At 51.3% G+C, this 18,355-nt stretch overlaps 1 protein-coding gene across 1 annotated transcript in view; it reads right to left on the minus strand.

The window, feature by feature from the left end:
• ST3GAL2 (ST3 beta-galactoside alpha-2,3-sialyltransferase 2) overlaps positions 1 to 18,355 on the minus strand; it is a 42,611-nt gene that overhangs the window by 4,954 nt on the left and 19,302 nt on the right. The window contains exons 2-4 of the mRNA XM_045818593.1: positions 5,599 to 6,983; positions 3,364 to 3,557; positions 319 to 498 (exon numbers count right to left, since the gene is read on the minus strand). Coding sequence (XP_045674549.1) covers positions 319 to 498; positions 3,364 to 3,557; positions 5,599 to 5,937 — 713 coding nt within the window. The 5' untranslated portion in view covers positions 5,938 to 6,983. The remainder of the gene's footprint in view (positions 1 to 318; positions 499 to 3,363; positions 3,558 to 5,598; positions 6,984 to 18,355) is intronic.

Raw genomic sequence — 18,355 nt, forward strand, 5'->3', positions numbered from 1 at the left:
GGCCCAGAAGAAAGTTCTCGGAAGGCAGAGCTCCCACACTCAGGAGCCACCCCTGGAAAGGAGGCTAAAACTAGATTGTTCTTTCCTCACCTTTCCACCACCAATATGCTGGCTGTCGCCATGCAGCAATTGACACAGAACACGCTCGGGCCTCAGCTAATGCCCCACCTGGGGCCCTCCCTACGACTACCTCCCTCACCAGCCCCCCGTTGGCCAAAATATTCTGTTACAGGGATTCTAAGACCCAGTCCCCAGGAAGACTCCTCCCAAAGTGGCCCTGTCACCCATACTGCACTTCCAGTCAGCGGGGCGGCTCACAATCGGATCTGCCCCGTGGACAGGGCGCTGGCGATCCACAGCAGGTCCAGGGCCTTAAAGGGCACCAGCACAAAGCTGACGTTGGCGGGCAGGTTCTTGGCGCTCTCGGGGTACATGAAGTGGTGGGTGGTCCGGCTGCCAACGTCCTGCTCAAAGCCCACGGTTGGCGCCTGATTCATTCTGCAGGAACAAGAGGTTGACGTGAGAAGAAACTGCCATAGAAACGGCACAAGAGTTTTAGAGGACAGCTTCGTGGTCGTCATCAAAAGTACAAACGGGTGTACACTTTGATCCAGCAATTCCATTTCCAGAAATCCAACTTATAAAAATGGGTGCATAAGTGTGCGAAGATATGTGTACAAGGATATTCACTGGAATATCACAATAGTGAAAAGTAGAACCAATTAGACAATAAAGAACAGGTTAATACACTTTGGCCATCCAAATACTGGAATATGGCCATCAGAACGAATGAAGTAGATTTACATGTACTAAGAAATAAGTCCAAGAGCTATTCAGTGAAAAAACCAAGTAGTGTGAGGTAACCCACTTTTTTTCTTATAATATACATCTCTTGAATATCTACCGTGTGCAGCAAGAGGGAATTGCAACCCAGAAAAGGGAAACTTAAAACTAGATAGTATACCATTTTTCACTACAGAAAAAGTACTTTTGAATATGAATAGAAAAATCTAGAATGGTATTAAAATTGTTAACAATTCTTACTCTTGGGAAATGGGGTTGGGGAAGAGGTAATTCATTTTTTATTGTGTATGTTTGTTGTTCTTTTTCCAGTCATATCTCACTTCTGTAAGGAACAGAGCAGGGTGGAGAAGGCTTAAAAGGGATGGCCTCTCAGCTGCTGGGGTGCAGGAGAGGGTAGCAGGCAGTGGAAGTCTTGGTTGGTGAGCCTTACGTTGGCTGGGCCCTGGGCGGAATCAGCGGCCGGGGCTTTCACTAAGTCCCTTCACAGGCCTGTCTGCCAGCACCGCTGTGCCTCCCGCCCCTCAGCGGGCCCTGCTGCAGAGCCTCCACTCCCTCAGGTGCCTCCCACTTGCTGGGCAGGCACCAACTTTCGGAAGTTTGGGAATGAACCAAGTAAGAAGTTCAAAAGATATTTCACAGTCTCCAAGACATAGTGACAGGGGGACACAGTGTGCATCTGGAGACAGAATTTTGCTTTGAGGCTCTGCTTCATTATGGAGCAGCCAAGCCCTGGAAAGGGGACAGAGCAGGACAGAGAGGATGAGCTGTATCCCTGGATCTTGAGGGTAAAGCATTCTAGAATTCTACCTGCCCCTGGCTGCCCGCAGCTGCCGAAGAAGCACGTAGGGGCAGGGGCCAGGTAGATAGGCATTCATGCTTAAGGTCTGGTCTCTGGTTGCCTCGTCCCTTCCGTTCATTCATGTATTTCTGGCTGGGCTACGATACGCCAGGCACTGCTCTAGTTGTGGACCTGTCTGCTGCATAGCTACAGCAGGACCAGCTCAACTCCATTCGGAGATGTCAGCAAGGCTCAGAAGACATTTTGGAGGAGGAGGCTGCTGGGGGTGGGGACAATTGAGCCATCATATCATAACTCAGCTCAGCCCTCCCAGTGGGGTCTTATATTTGGTCCTGATCACAGGAAGGGAGGCCTCCCCACCAGTTCCAAACCAAGATAAGCTAAGAGTCACCTCCATTGCTAACTGGCCCTTTACAGGTCAGCAGACAGCCAATTACCATCTGGGTCACCCCTTCTACAAATTGATTCTGGGATCCACTGCAACATACCACATCTAGCCTGGTCCCTGTGAGGGAACACCTGTGAATTCCTCTCTGTAGCCTGGCCTGGCCAGGTGCCACCCAGGTGTCATATTGGCCAAACCTTTTTTGCTTGTCTGTTGTGCTTCTACCCTGGAGCTTCCCAACCATCACCGAGGTGCAGATGGCAAGGCAAGGGAGGCGGGGCTTCAGGCAGTGTAGAGCATGTCCCTGGGCTTCTTGAGTGTTCCAGAGCTGTATGGGAGTGACTCCCCAATCTTAGCCACTGTCTCGAAGTAAAGAGAGGCCCCTCTTCAGCTCCCAGCTTGCCTCCCTTGCATTCTGGGTGCCAGGAATTGGACGATGAGAAGAATCCCAGGTGGCTCTGAGTTCCTGATGGGAGCCTAGCATCCCCCACCCTCTCCCACACCTCACCATTCTCAACATAAGAAAGGTTTTGCAAGGAATGTTAAAAACCTCAGAGACATTGCTGCCTTGGTGTTGCTATGGAGATACCAACAGTTTCTAAGACAAAACCCTTCCTTCCTCCTCCTGGGAAACCTGGTCTTTTTGTGACGCTCATCCTAAGAGATGCTTTGTGAAAACTGGGCATTTCCAGTATCTTATTCTTCAGGCTCTTCCTTCAAGGAGTAGGGTGGCATCTCCTGTCCCCAGTTCTAGTGAAGTCGGAAAACAGGTTCAGAGCAGAAGCAGCAGCCTATGCTCAGCTCACAAGTGCACGCTTAGTCCCTGTTCACCCCCAGACTCCTTGCCCTGTGTCTCTGTCCTCGAGGCGCTACGCCGATGTCTTACTGAGTGAGTGAGACCCCACATAATCTAAACCTTGAGATGTAAGGGACAGAAACTCAGAGCAAGCACCAGACAGCTTCTTCTCCTGCCCAGGATATAGTCTTCCATGAGTCTTCCAGGAGGAATCGCCCGTGACTATTGAGCAAGATGCTGGTTTGGTTTGGGGGCCTCACCCCTGGCGCGACTACTGAGGGGACCAGACAGTTAGAAGGGCCTCTGGTGGGAGTTCTCACCAGCAGTCAGCCAAGAGTCTAGTTTCAGCTCTTTTCAGAGAACTTCAGAGCTGGAAACTGAGTACGCGTGTCAAGCAAAGTCTAGAATGGGAATTCTGCCTCCTCCTCTACCTGAACAAAGGTGAGAACCTATCACAGGTGGTTCTGGGTGTTAGACCTACAGCGACCCCAGCAGCTCCTATACTGCCAGGTAAGGCCGAGTCATCCAGGCCTCCGGGAGGCCTGTCCTGGGCCTACCCTTGGGCTCCCCACGGCTCACCTCATGATGAAGTTGTGCCCATCCACATCTGGCCCATAGCCAGAGCCCCGCAAGTTGCCAGAGTTCCCCACCACGGCACAGCGCCGGCACTGCTGGGGGTCCCGGAAGCGGTAGGGGTTCTCGCCTGGCACTATCTGGAACAGCTTCTCCAGCACCTCGTTGGTGTTGTGTGACTTGAACTGGGGCTGCAACATCTGCAGAGGGGAGGGGAAGGGAGAAGGTGTTCGCAGGGAAGGTCTCCTGCCTGCCTCCCCTCCTCCGCCCTCCCCCTCCAGCCACACGGGACTCAGCCACATGGGACTCCTAACCAGGCTGCCAGTGAGCAGGAATTTTCTGAGCAGAGGACCCTCCCCTCAACAACAGTGAAGTCTCCCTTTGAGCTGCTCTGATGCACTGGATGGGGTTCAAGAGTCAAGGCACGTTCTCCAAGGACCTGCAGGAGTGTGCCAGGGGCAGAGAAACTTCTTGGGCGGGCTCCTTGTGCATGAAGAGCCCCTGCCTAATGGTCTCCTCGGGGCACTTCTGGGTCACACAAAGAGGTCATTTCCAAGTGCAGGTTATGTGGGAAGTCCAGCTGAGCTGCAGGGGCTCACTCCCAATCGGTCTACAGGGGGTGCACCGGGAACTCAGCCTGCAGGCTGGGGGTGACAGAAGCCATGTGGGGAAAAGTTCACGGGACGCATGAAGCTGCTCCCTGAGCCCCCTGGAGGAGGCAAAGAGGCACAGAAATTCTTTCAGTGCCAGCACAGCTGGTATGAAACCACATGTCCCCTTCATGCCCCCCACCAGTCACCGTGAAAAACCACAAAATGAGACCCCGGCAGCACTCAGATGCCTACGGGGCCAGGCAGGTGCACACAGGAATGAATTGACAGTTGGGACCTATGGCGAACAGGAGGAGGGCACACTTGTCAATAAGGGATAAGTTCAGTCAGTTGTTGGTGGGACTGAGGGCCCAGAAGGATCAAATTTTCTAATTTTTCAAGAGAAGCTGAAAATGTGGACTTCATGTGAGACACCCTGGTTCATAAATGCTGATAACTAATGCAACTATTTTAAAAACACTGAGTGGACTGAGCCTGGCCTATGGGCCACCAACTGGTAAGGTCAAAACTAGAGCTTTAAAGTACCCTGCGGTCTGGGCCATAACCCCTCAGGTTTGTGGCCCAGCAGGAGGTGCTCAGGGGACAGAATACACGGAGGGGTGGGGTGGGCCCACTTCTCCGCCTCCCGAGCACAGGACGGACCCCTGAGAACAAGGACATGAACCCAGTGTAGAGACAGAGCTTAGCTCTGAGAATTCCCAAGTTCATGATGGTTAAAGGAGGTGACTGTGCGGGGCAGGGAAGCAGCAGCTTCTGCTGTGTCTCGGCCAAGGAACATGCTAGGTACTTAAAAAGCCCATCCTTGCAGGCAGGAGGCCTGGCTGGCCCACAGGGCTACCCCTGTCCAGAGTCCTGTCCTGGCTCTAACCGGCCACCACTGGGACCTGGGCCTTGGACCAGCCCTGTGCTCTCTCTGAACTTTGACTTTGCCCATAAAAGGCAGGCTGTGACCACGAGCAGCAGGAGGACACTTCAAGGCTCCAGGCTGTCATAGGAAAGGCCTGTGGAGCTCCTGGTGACCCCTCTGCTGTAGACCCCCACCCGTCCTTAAGATCTGACAGTCTGGGCCAGGAAGCAGGATCTCTAAGTTGTTCTGATAAGCCTGCTCACTTGGGCTCATCCTCACAGCTTCCCTGAATGTGAGGGGGGGTGGGGAGAAAGCTGGACTTCCAGGCTTTCTCAATGGTGAGAAGATCCGGCAGTGAGGAGTCGCATCCCTATACTGTAACATTCCCAAAGCTGAGAGCGGCTGCCTCCTTGTAAACGGCAGGCCTTCTGCCTGTTGTCTCGGTCCTCACTCCCCACCCTGTTCTCATTTGGACCCCTTCCCTCGTCCATGTCATCTGCCCAGTCCAGTAGGCATTTCTGGTCTAAGCTCGGCCCCTACAGGCACTAGGGGATGTTAGTTCTCTCTCCTTCCTGGCCAAGGCTCACCCTGCCCTTCAGAACCTGTGGTCCCAGGAGATGGCTCTGGTTAAATGGGCCTCCTGCTTTGTCAAGGCTCTGGGGGCCAGGAGACAGACAGCCCAAATCCAAGAGGGGGCTCTAACAGCGACTCCCAAATGGGGTGGGGGGCAGACCCCTGGAGAGGAGCAGTAAAGGTAGGCAGGAGAGGCCACGGCTCTCTCACCATCCACCACCTCTGGACATCAGGGGGCAGATCCATGTTTTCTCGGGTCCAGACGGGGGAGATGTTGCTGTCGAAGTGGCTGTCGAACCAGTCGGAGGCACCGGCGTCGCCCATGCAGCGGCGGCAGGCACAGCTCTTGCCAGTGAGCCCCTCCTTGCTGAGGCGCTGCAGGCCAGCATAGCCGGGCACCAGCTTCACCCGGTGGGTGCCCCCCAGGGTCCCCGAGTCCAGGTAGGGCAGGGCGGCCATGCTGTGGTGGGAGTAGGTGAAGAGCAGGGACATGATGAACACCAGCAAGAAGGCCACGGAAAGGAACCACACCCGCAGGGAGCACTTCATGGTGCGAAGCCCCTGGGGGCTGGATCACCAGCCCGGCGGGCAGCCGGGTGTCACTGTGGCCCCTCCTTTCCCAGCCCACTGGCAAGCCAGCCACAGCCGTAGCCTGCCTGTTCTAGGGCATAAAGGCATGCGCTGCAGAGGGGACAGCAGCAGGAGTCCCAAGCCACTCCCTCTCTCAAGGTAAGGAGAAAGCACGTGGGCAGGAGTGGCTCCCCTGTCCCTGAGCCACTTGGGCCCCTGACTATGGCTTCATCGGGTCTCTCCGTCACTAGCTAGGCCACAGATGCTCTGCCTCTCCTGCTGCCCTTGCAAGGGGGAGGTCAGTCCATTGCGGCCTTCTAGTCCATTGGGATTGCTGGCTGCCAGCTCTGGGGGCCCCCCTCTTTGGCGGCTTGAAACAGTCCAGTCTGGAGTAGTCGGGGCCCTTGTGGTTCATGAGCAGACGCCGAGGCAGCCCCTCGTCCCCTGCAGCAGGGAAGCCTTTGAACGCCAATCACAACGGCGAACATGTGGGCTTCAAGCAGTCTTGATTCCATGCAAGAGGCATCCACCCCTCAGGTGGTCCTCCTGGCCCAACCCCTCTGCCAGGGGAGGGGAACCGGGCTCCACCCTGAGAGAAGAAACCAGGATGCTCTGTGGGTATTACAAAACTGCTGTAGAGACCAAGATCCTCCTTGCGTTAGGTTCTGCTCTTCTGCTTCCCATCCAGGTACAGGCCCCTTCTTCCGACGGGCACGCCCCCAGCTGCAGTTTCGTAAGGGTTGGTAGAGCTTCTGCTGCAATGGAGTCCTCTGAGGCCCGGGCACAGCTGCTGCTCAGCAGGGCGCTGCTTTGAACGCAGTCTGGGTCAGCAGAGCGTGTGCCAAGCTCGCAGCCAGGGCCCAGGCCTCCTTCCTGGTGCTGCTGGCCCGGACTCAGAGGCTGCTCTGCCCATCCCTGCTCCCCAGAGGCCAGCAGTCCTGCCGTCTCGCTGTTAGCTCCTGCTAGCAGCAATGCCCTGGCAGGTTCCCCTCACTTGTCAGGCGCCAGGCTGCCTCAGCATGACCCTGAAATTACAGAGAGGAAAAACAATATGCAGATAAAATTGCACACAGGCGCACACGTTCTCCTCCAAGTCGGCCCCCAAGTCCCAGAGGGACAGAGGTGGCAGTAGAGGCAATGGCCACATAACCACACAGTGGACAAAAGAAAGGGCTCTCGCCTCTCTCCACAGACAGCACTGTTCCAACTTGGGGCCTCAGAGGATGAGATCAGGCCACCATCCTCACTTGTTAGCTAGAAGGCAAGAATAGAACGTGATTTCTCTAGAGTCTTAATAAGAACAGGCCGTGGCTGCTGTGGCTCAGTGGACTCAGTGCCGGCTTGTGACCCAAAGGGTTGCCGGTTCAATTCCCAGTCACGGCACCTGCCTGGGTTTAGGGCCAGGTCCCCAGTTGAGGGCACAGGAGAGGCAACCACACATTGATGTTTCTCTCCCTCTCTTCCTCCATCCTTTCCCCCTTGTCTAAAAATAAATGAATGAATGAATGAATAAATAAATATATATATAAATAAATATATAAATATATAAATATATAAATAAATAAAATTTAAAAGAAAGAACAGAAGGTGATTTCTCTAGAGTCACTTAGCAAATCACTGCAAGAACCAGGTCCAGAAAGTCCCTATCCCAGTTTCCCTCACAGGGCCCCCTGCCGCCCCCAGGAGTGCGCCCCCCCAAGGCACTGCACTCATCTTGGCCCTCCTCAGCTCCCTGCCTGTTTCATGTAAGGAGAGAGTCCTTTTATTTCCTTGTCGCTTGCAGAACAAATTTATAATAAGCTCTTAATAGAATACTTTTTAAAAAACAGAAAAGGAATTTCAGGTACGTGAGGTACTTCCAGGTGAAACCTAACTGTAAACCATCCCGGAGAAGATCTCGGGGAACTGAGGCACCCGGCACCTGTAAGAAGGCCCTTTCAGTGAGACAGGGGGCTGGACCCCTGACCCTGAGGTCTGCCCTCTTCCCTCTCAAGGGCGCATCACACACGAGGCATTCCTGGGTTGGCTCAGTGAACCGTTGTACAACCCTTCCAGCTCTGGTGTCAGAGAGAGAACATGACTGTCTGGACCCGGGGGTGCAGGCTCAGCACCGCCCCCACCCAGCCTGCCCTCGGGCTGTCTCCATTTCTACGTCTGGGATTAAATGAATACCAGGGCCCCTGGGGGCAGCGACAGCCTAAGGCCCTGTGCTGCCCTGGCTGACGAGAGCAGGCAGAAAAAGCTACTTGCCAGCGGTCTGGGGCTCAGCTGTGAGGAAAGGAGCCAGGGTCAAGGACGACACCGAGAGTGGAGTCTCTGGGCCCTGGCCCCAGCACCACGAGGGTTACTTATTCCTGGCTGCCTGCCTCTCCCCGCCAGCTCCTGCCCAAATCTGGCTAGCCCAGTTGTGGCCTGGGCCTATGTCAGGGTCCTCTGGCTGCTGCCTGCAGCTGTAGAGAAGGCCTCTCCAACTCCTGTGTTCAAGCACCTCAGCTGCCCCGTCATGGCAGCTCACATTTCTGGGGTTGAGCCAAACCACAAAGCTGTCAGGGAACGGAACCAGCATGTTCCAATAAGGATGGCATCATTCAGGGGGAGGAGGAAGACTATGCTGACAGAAGTGAAGGCCATGATATCAAGAGCGGAGGTGGGATTTGAGTCCAGATCTGGTTCAAAGCCTGTGGCTGGCTGGGGCACAGAAAGAGGCCTGAGAGCCTCCCTGAACTACCCAGGGGCTCAGGGGTAACAGACAAGGAGACACAGAGGCTGGCTCCCCAGGGTCAAGGGTGAAGCTTCAACCACACGCCTCACCCAGGGCCCCGGGCTCCCATCCACGGGGGCTCCAGCAGCACTGGCCATGGTGTGCTCCTTCCAACTTACACTGCCATTTGGCAGGCCAGACTCCAGGCGGGACGCTTGGCTGCATGGTCTGTAAATAGGAAGCCAGGTCATAGCCTCTTCCAGTGCCCCTCTGCCTATTCCCACGCCCAACATCTAAGGTAGAGAGCACCTGGTTCTGCAGGGCCCTGCTCCCAGCATCCCATGACCCGAGGAGGGCCAGCTGTGAGACAAGTGGCCCTAAGGGGCAGTGACATTCCAGGATGAACAAAGAATGGGAGTGAGGCGCCTCGCCGGGGTGACCTGGTTTCTGGTAGGCAGCCCACAGCAGCCACTGCGGGCAGGGGCCAGGCAGGAGCGGGCCCAGGAGGCTCCAAAGGAAACGTCCCTCATCGGGGATGTCACAAGAGGCACCTGAGGTAACCGACTGCACTATTGAGGACAGGAGAAGCCCTACTTGCAGCAATGTTTGGAAAGAGCACAGGAGTAGAGGAGCCAGCAAAAGCCCTGGCTTTGGGGACCCCGTGGCTGGGCTGTTCCTGGGAGCTTGAGCTGCTCAGCTTGCACTGAGTGCAGCTGGAGGTGCAGGGCTGTTGCTAACTGGGACTAGAAAAGATCAGAGGTCCCCAGACAAGCGTGAAAACCAGCAGAGGTTGTCCACTGCTGGCCCTCGCTGAGTGCTTTCACAGGTCTTCTTTTCTCCGGGGAAAGCCCCATCCCTCTAGGTGCCAGCGGCCTGATTCTGCTTTCTCCCCTTCACAGCCGCTCTGGCCATTCATGTCAAGTCCGTGCATAAACCACAGCATGAAAGAGTCGGGATGGGGGAGCGCACATTTCGGCTCAAGTCCCCACCTCCGCTGCCCAAAAAGGAAAGCAGGCCAGCCTTCTGAGGCCCCCTGGGGCCACCGGCTGGTGAGCCTCCTTTACTCATCCCACAGGCAGGTGGGGCCCCCCCGCAGGATGGTGGGGGACGGGACACGCCAGCTCTCCCCACACAGCACTTCTAGTCTTGTTCGTTTGCTTGTTTTTCATTATTATTTTTATTGACAAAGTTTGTAGGAACAAATTAAACATTTAAAACCAAAAGCCCATTTCTAGGTCTCATTTAGTTTACTCCACCCATTTGTACCAAGGGTACCTCTTCCTAATGTCTTAACAACTCTAGCAAGAAACGAGTCAAAACTGTGAAAATACCTGTTAACAGTCAACACGTGTTTACACAGTTCTGTTCTGCGATGCAGAAATGTGTTTGTTTTAAACACCCAGCTGGTTTATCTGAGGTGATTGCAGAGTACGGGGCAGGGAAACTGCAGGGAGCCGCGAGTGTGAACACCGAACGGAACGCAAAGGAGGTTGGGAGGGAGGAGCCCGACCCAACCCGCTGGGAACGGCGAGCAGAGCAGGGAGGGCGCTCAGCGGAGGAGGCCAGGCCACCGAGGGCTCAGAGAGGATTAGCATTTACGATGAATCTGATGGGAGGGTTTTCCGAGGAGAGGAGCGTCATCGCTGGATGCGTACTGTAAAGTGCACCCTCAGAACAAGTGTTTTAAAACCAACAGTACCAGGAGTTTGGAAAGGATGTGGAGTATTAAGAACACTCATACACTCGCCAGTGGTGGGGGAATAAATTAGCACAATGCTTTGGGAGATAATTTGGCATTACTTAATAAAGATGGACATGAGTATACCCCAATAGTGTTTTTTTTAAGAGGAATTAAAAATCATCTTTCTCACTGAAAAATGCAGCGACATTTTGTGTGGCAACCGGAAAGTTCTCTGCGTCATCCTAGGCTAATTTATTTTAAGACTTCCCATGTGTACAAACTTCCTCACATTGTAATTCCCCGAAGGTCTGGGTGGGAACGAGTGGTTTCTCACCCAAAGGCGGAAGGAATGGCTGGGCTGTGATTCTGTGACAGCCTGTGAGTGCAGCCTGCCTGTCACACTGAGCAGGCTTGAAGCTCAAGTGGAACCCTGACAACGGGCTCAACATACTGTTTCATTCCCCCCCGCAAATTTTACCCCCACATGGGACAATGTTTCCCAATAACGTTAAATTAGTGTATTTTTCCAATATTGTTATTTTCCAAAAACGTTATTTTTCCGGTAACAGTTAATTAGCATATAAGAAGATGCAGAAATCCCTCCGTGTAAAGCCTGATGAATTGTCACCTGTGTGCACACGTGTGCACCACGCAGAACACTCCCATCACCCCAGGAAGCTCCCTGTGCTCTCTCCACTGCACTCCCACTCCCCACCGCTCTTCTGAGCGCTGTCCCTGCAGACCAGACCCACTTGCTCGTGAACCTCACATAAACACACGCTGTGTACTCTCGTGTCCGGCCTCTTCTGCCCAGCTCAGTGCTTTAGAGATTCATCCATTAGTGTGTGTGTGTCCGAGTTTGTCCCCCTCCATGTCTGGACACATCACTGTTTCCAGTTTCTGGCTGTGAGAAATAAAACTGCCATGAGCTTCCTGTACGAGTCCTTTTGTGGACACTCCATCTCATGGCTCGTGGGTAAATATCTGGGAGTGGAGTTACCAGATTGTTGGGTAGGTGTATGTTTTAACTTTACTAGAAATCACTGTCTAGTTTCTAGAGTGGTTGTAGCATTTTACACTTCCATTAGTACTGTATGCGAGTTCCATTTGTTCCATGCCTAGATAGCTTCTCTTTTTAATCTCAGGCGTCCTGGTGGGTATATAGTAACCCCGGGTATCTCCACCACAGGTAGATACAAACACGTGTACAGATGCAAGAGAATGCTCACAACGGTACTGGGCAACACCTGAAAACCACAAACAAGCAAAGTGTCCACCAGGATGCAGTGGGTAAATTGTAATATGTTTCTGTCACATGGTAAAAATGAATGAAGTCCAGTTTTAGACATCGACCAGGATGAATATGACTAAAAAACTACCATGTTGAGCAAAAAGAATAACTCATGAATAAATGCCTAAAATACAAGTTCATGAAAAGTTCAAAAGTACCCAAAGACAAGTAAGAAACTGTTTAGGCTTCTATATGTAGATGATAAAACAATAGATAAAATCAAGGAAACCAAGCCAATTTCAGGAAATTCCTCTAAAGGGGAAGGAAGGTAGATAAAATCAAGGAGGGGCCCACAGAGGCTTAGAAAGTATTGGGTAAGATATTAATTACTCTTATATACCCCTGACCAGGTAGCTCAGTTGGTCAGAGCGTTGCCCCTATACTCTAAGGTTGCGGGTACGATCCTTGGTCAGAGCACATATGAAAATCAACCAATGAGAGTAGAAATAAGTGGAATAACAAAACAATCTCTCTCCCCCTTTCTCTAAACAATCAGTCAATCAAAAAAGATCATATATGTGATATGTCACATGTTGAATGTGTATTTCACAATAAAATCTAATTTTTTAAAATATTAAAACATTTTTTATGAAAAGATCAACTGTGGCTGCTGTGGGAGCCTCGCACGGAGACCGGAGAAGAGCGCCTGTAATGTCCCAGGCAGTGCAGGTGGTAAGAAGGGGCTGGATCTGTCCTGAAGGATTTAACTGATGGGCTGAAATGGGGTGGAGGTGGGAGAGGAAGACCCCAGTCAGGGTGACACAGAGGCTTGTGACCTGAGCCACCCGGTAGCAGGGGTGGCATCCACTGATACAGAAGAGACAGGAAAGGGGTAAGTTTGAGTGAGAAAAAGCAAGAGTTCTGTTTGTGGCTTATTAAATTTGCAATGCTCTTTAGACATCCGTGCGGAAAAGGCAAGAGGAAATTGAACACATGTATCTGAAGCTCATGATGAGGCCAGAGCTGGAGGGATGCATTTGAGGGTCATAAGAGTTTATTTTTAAAACGACGGGACTGGGAGGAATTACCTAGGGAGGGTCTGACACAGATAAGAGAAGGTGGCCCAGGAGAGAGCCCTGGGGCACTCCAAGGTCTGGAAGAGGCGAGTAAAGAGACAGGAAAGAAACGGCCAGTGAAGCAGAGGGAAATCGGCCCTGTATCTAGGAAGCCAAGAGAAGAAAGTGTTTCAAAAATGAGGGAGAATTCACTGTGTCAAAAATTTTTTTTAAAAAGTGAGTACGACATGACTGAGAACTGACTGTTCTGTGGTCAGACAGAGGTCAGCAGTGACCTTCACAATGGCTGACCCAGAGTATGGTGGGGTGAAAACCTGGCTGGCTGTGAAATGGCCAAAAGCAGATGAAAAGATGCGCAACATCATTAGCTATCAGGGAAACGCAAATTAAGACCACAATCAGGTATCACCTCCCAGCCACCAAGATGGCTGTAATGATAAAGGACATTGACAAGTGTTAGTGAGGAGCCCTCAAACAAGGCTGGTGGGATTATGAAACGGTGCAGCCACTTTGGCAAACAGTCTGGCAGTTCCTCAAAAGGTTAAACACAGCCCTGGCTGGTTTAGTTCAGTGGACTGGGCGAGGGCCTGCAAACCAAAGTGTCCTGGCTGGATTCCCAGTCGGGGCCCATGCCTGGGTTGCAGACCGGGTCCCCAGCAGCAGGTGTGTGAGAGGCAACCACACATTGATGCTTCTCTCTCTCTCTTTCTTCTTCCCTTTCCCTTTCTCTAAAAATAAATAAAATATTTTTTAAAAGGTTAAACATAGAGTAATTTAATTACCATATAACTCAGCAATTCTACTCCTAGGTATATACCCAAAAGAAATGAAAACACATGTCCATGCAAAACTTGTACACAAGCCCTGGCTGGCATAGCTGAGTGGATTGAGCTCAGGCTGTGAACCAAAGGATCACAGGTTCGATTCCCAGTCAGAGCACATGCCTGGGTTGCAGGCCACGGCCCCCAGCAACCGCACACTGATGTTTCTCTCTCTTTTTCTCCCTCCCTTCCCTCTCTAAAAAATAAATAAATAATCTTAAAAAAAAAACAAAACTTGTACACAAATGGTTATAAACATTACATCACCTCCGAGGTGGAAACAACCCAACGTTCCATCGACCGGTGAACTAACCAAGTGTGCTCCACCCACACGCTGGGACCTTACTCAGCCGTAACGAGGAAGGACACACACGATGACGTGGATGAACCTTGAAAACACTGTGCTAAGTGAAAGAAGATAATCATAAAAGAATATATCATATGGTTCCATTTATAGGAAATGTTCAGAAGAGACAAATCTCTGAAGTAAATTACTGGCTGCCTAGCGCTGGGGGTTGGGGGAAGTGGAGAGCATTTGCAAATAGGTAGGGAGTTTCCTTCTGGGGTGATGCAATGCTTTAAAATTGCGGTGAAGGTTGCATAAGCATGTGAATAGATGAGAAACCATGGAATCGTATACTTGAAATGGGTGAACTGCATGATACATGAATTCTACTTCAATCAAGATGTTACCAAAGGAAAGGGAGCGGGATAAAGTGGACTGGAGGTTAAGTTGGGAGATACCACAGAATGTTTGGAGAGGGACAAGTTAATGCCGCAGGAGAAAGAAAGAATAATGAAGAAGCAAAGGCCTTGAGTAGCAAAGGGGTAGGAGCCGGCGCCTACTCGGGCAGGGCCTACCTGTGAAACAGGAAACACAGCAGAGCACGGGGCCCCGGAACAGGGGGTGACGCATTTGGGGCAGAAAAATGAGAAGGGTCTTTTTATTGTTGAGGCTGCAGATTTACAGAGATCCGCTGTGAAACGGTTGTCTATGAGAGAAGGGTAACAAGGAAAATGTAGCGGGTGGCAGAGCCATGCTATGGTCTTTGTAGGTTTGTGGTCACAGGTTAAGCAAATCTGGTGAGGCCATTTTAACCATAAATGTCCCTTGAGTGGCTGGAAGAGCTCGAAATACTGAGAGAAGAGAGGAACCGACGGCCAGAATCCATAAGGTCAGGGGCAGCAAAGGCTCTGAAGAATGGATAATTTCCCTCCTCCTAGGGCCTTCTGCTGAGCAGGGGATGCATGCCTGAACAGACATAGGAACCAATGGAAGCTAAGAGCCCTAGCCAGGTCACAGTTAAAGTTGAGGAGAAGCAGGTCTACAGGACTGAGCAGCAAAGGCCGCCCCCAAACAGGAGAGGCTAGGGCGGTTTTAGGGCCACCCTCCAGTCTGTTCCCAGGAGACAAGCCATCAGATTAACCTAATGGAACACAGGATGATAGCACAGCCTCAGACCAGTGCAGCTGAACACGGTCTTCTTGGCAGGCAGAGAAAAGAAATGTCAAAATAAGGCGCAGAGGACAGGGGGAAGGGGGCTGCTTGAATCTGAGAGGGATGGGGAGAAAAAAACCCAGCCCAAGATACCGATGAAGGCCACCCTCTTTCCACCCACTGCCATGGAGCCTGAGGACATGTCCCAGAGCCGCAACGTAAAGCCATCAAACCACGGATTATTGCTCCCGCTGCATGATTTGGTTGGTGTTCAGGAAAGTCTCAAAACAAGCTGAACCAGGCAGACTGAACAAGGTCAAGCTGAACAACATCAGCCAGGCAGGAAGTGACGTAGCTTTAACACCACTCCAGGTCTGATGGTTCCAAGGCCCGTACTCCTTCCACAAGTGTCTACTGCCTTCCAGAAGGGTTTCCTGTGCCCCAGATCCCTAGCTGCCTAGCAACTCCCAGCCTCCTGGGTGAGCCAAGAGCAGAGGGCAGAAGGTGCCCTGGGGAAGGGGGCAGTGCCAGTTATTATCTTGAGGGGAAACCCGACAGACCTTCCCTCACACGTCTCAAACCCATTGAGGCATGTCCTTGAAGTGGCTGAGAACCGGTTGCACCCCCTCCACGTGCTTAGCTAACTGAAGTCGTGGCACAGCAACGTCTTGGCAGCAGCCTCCCGCACAGGCCCTCTGAGTTATCCCGGTGACCAGGCCTCCCTGTCCCCCAGTTAAGTCCCCTCGGGCAGCCTCTGCCTCTTGAGCCCTTGCCTTTGTGCGGGAGACCTCGCCTTGCCCTGCCACCCAGTCTGAGATCGCAGCTCTGGTACTTCTGACGCTGCCCATTCACCAGCCAGGAAACCAGAAAGCAAGAGCTAACAATGTTTTCCAAATCTATGATGGTCACTCTAGCTAACTGTCAATGGAGTCCTAGAGAAGTGAGTATTTATTGCCAGAGAATCCGTGGTGTAGCCTAGGAAATGGGCTGCAAGGGGAGGATGCTGGGCTCTGAGGCATGAGTGGGTGTGGGCCCAAGGGAAGAACTAGAATGTGGGGTTGCCACTCTTCCACACCAGCTCCCTCGAGGAGCCCCGGTGTGGCTGGTTTGTGTCCAGGGATGTGCGAGGCAGACGAGGCCAGGCAAAAACAGTCGGGGAGAGAGGAAAAAATGGGGCAAAGAACAGAAAGTCAGTTAAAGAACAGCACCGCCTGTGATGATGGCAAGGGTGGCTCTTGCTAATCTCTGTGTTCTGCTGACTAGGTCTGTCTCGGCAATGGTCGATTTCTTACTTGCTTTTTACCCAGTCTGGTAGTTTTTCTAACATGTGCGTGTAAGCCATTACACGTACTATGTATTTGGACTTACGTTACTATCTTACTTTGTGTTTTCTCTTCATTAATTTTTCTTTAGGACTTCCCCCACCCCCCGCAATCCAATGCTCTCCCCCTCCTACCACTTTTCCCCCTTCCTGTCTTAGAAATGACATTCCTCTTCTTTTAGTGTTTATCTTACAATGTTAGCACACACGTACGTACATTTTGTAAATGAAGACCAGTGTTCAGCAGTGCTAGTCTCTGGACCAGGCAAAAACTTGGTGTGACTTAACAATGAAATTCTCTACTTTATTCTATCTTACTCTTCCTTGACAATGTAGTTAGCAATTTGTTTTTCTTTATAAATTAAAAACCAAATTAGACACTGGATTTTGTGTGTTTTGCCATCTGTGGCAGATGCTGTTGGTTGCCTACCAGCAACCACTCCCCCTTCTTTCCTGCCAACAGAATCCTGATTCTGTTCAGACAGCAAAGAACTCAGTCCCAGGAGACGGGGCAAGCCTACTCAAAGCTAACTACAGTGAGCCTGTTCCCTTTCATCAGGAATTGCTCTAAGGATGGACCAGCTCAGGCCAATGAGACATAAGGAGATGTCTGCTGGGGTCTTCTTATATTCTCCTAGAAAAGGAAACACCTTAGACAGCTTATTTTCTTCTAGCATCTCTCTGCGTGGGGAGCTATGAGGTAATGCTGTGATGCCTGGAGCAGCGGCAGCCATTTCACAACCACAAGGAGGCAACTCTCACACCCTGAGGATGGCAGAGCAGAATGGTAGAATGATTTGGAGTCTTTCATGCCAATACTGGACCACTACCTCAGCCCCGGAACTTCTCATTATAAGCTGGTTAAATGTTTTTTAGAGTTTAAGTCACTGTGGGTTATTCTACTACTCGTAGCAGAAAGCATCCTGATATACTGTCTATAGTTAATTAAATGTGCCAATACGTCAGTTTCTGTGCCCAATATTAGTGCTAGGAACCTATTCCTTGTCTCTGATTTATTTTTTCTTCCTACTGAAGTACACCTTTAGTAGTTCTTTTAGCAAAGGTTTGTGGGTGACAAAGTTGTCTTAGCATGTCAAGAAACACCTTTCTTTTACCTCATTCTTGAGTGACAGCTGGATCTAGGGTTCCAGCCTCCCCGATGCTCCTCTACCATCTCGGGGCATCCAGTGCTGATGAGATGTCTGTCAGCCTAATTGTCAGCTGGTTGAATTCTTTTTCTTCTCCGGTAGTTTTTAATATTTTCTCTTTATTTTCATCTGCAGCTTCACTATTTTGTGTCGGGGTATCTATTCTGTTTGGCGTTCACGCTGTTTCTTCAGGTCTGGAACTCCCGCGGGACACGGGCGGAGGCCCGTCAACCTGTGCTCCACGTCTGCCCGCACTGCATTCTAGACGGACCCCTCAGTGCGGCTCCCAGCTCACGACTTCTCCGGGTCCAGGCTCCTAGAGGCCTGTCTGTTTTTCCAAACTCAAATGACACTATGTTTCACTGCTAGAATCTTTTATTTAAAAATTTTATACTCACATATTCTTGTTTCTTTTTTCTTTCATAATGTCTTTCTTTAATGAATCACATGTTTCCTTATCTTTTTGCAGATCCTAAACCTACTTTATATGAAAGACTTTTCTGATTGTTATTTTCATTTCTTCTGGGGGAAATTTTTGATTTTGTGATTTTGTGGGGGTTTTTTTTCACATTAGTGTTTCTCATGTGTTTCTGAATTTCAGTATGCAAGCTCCTCTTTTCTCTAGTATTTTACTTTTCTCTCCCTGTCGAAGAGTTCCCACCTTTGCTTCCTCAGGGCCTTTGGGTCTCCCAATCTAGAATAAAACCTTACAGCACCAGCTCTGCTTGCATCCAGGCTGTGAGGACCCCAGGGAAGGGCTGGAAGCAACTTTTTTCCAGCCTATTTTCCCAGCCCCAGGTCCGGCAGTGAACTAGCTCTAATTCCACGCTTCATGTACAGCACTTCATAGCTCTGTTACCCCCAATTGCCAGCTACTTCTGCCTGCTTGCAGACTCGGACCAGTGGGCCTGCAGCTTTGGCCCTGCCCTCTTCTTTGTGTTCCCGTCCCATTTTTCATCAAAGAGGTGTTTATCATGTTG

This window comes from Phyllostomus hastatus, unplaced genomic scaffold (genome assembly GCF_019186645.2).
Source record: "Phyllostomus hastatus isolate PE091 unplaced genomic scaffold, TTU_PhHast_1.1 phas_scaffold_345, whole genome shotgun sequence".
NCBI lineage: Eukaryota > Metazoa > Chordata > Mammalia > Chiroptera > Phyllostomidae > Phyllostomus > Phyllostomus hastatus.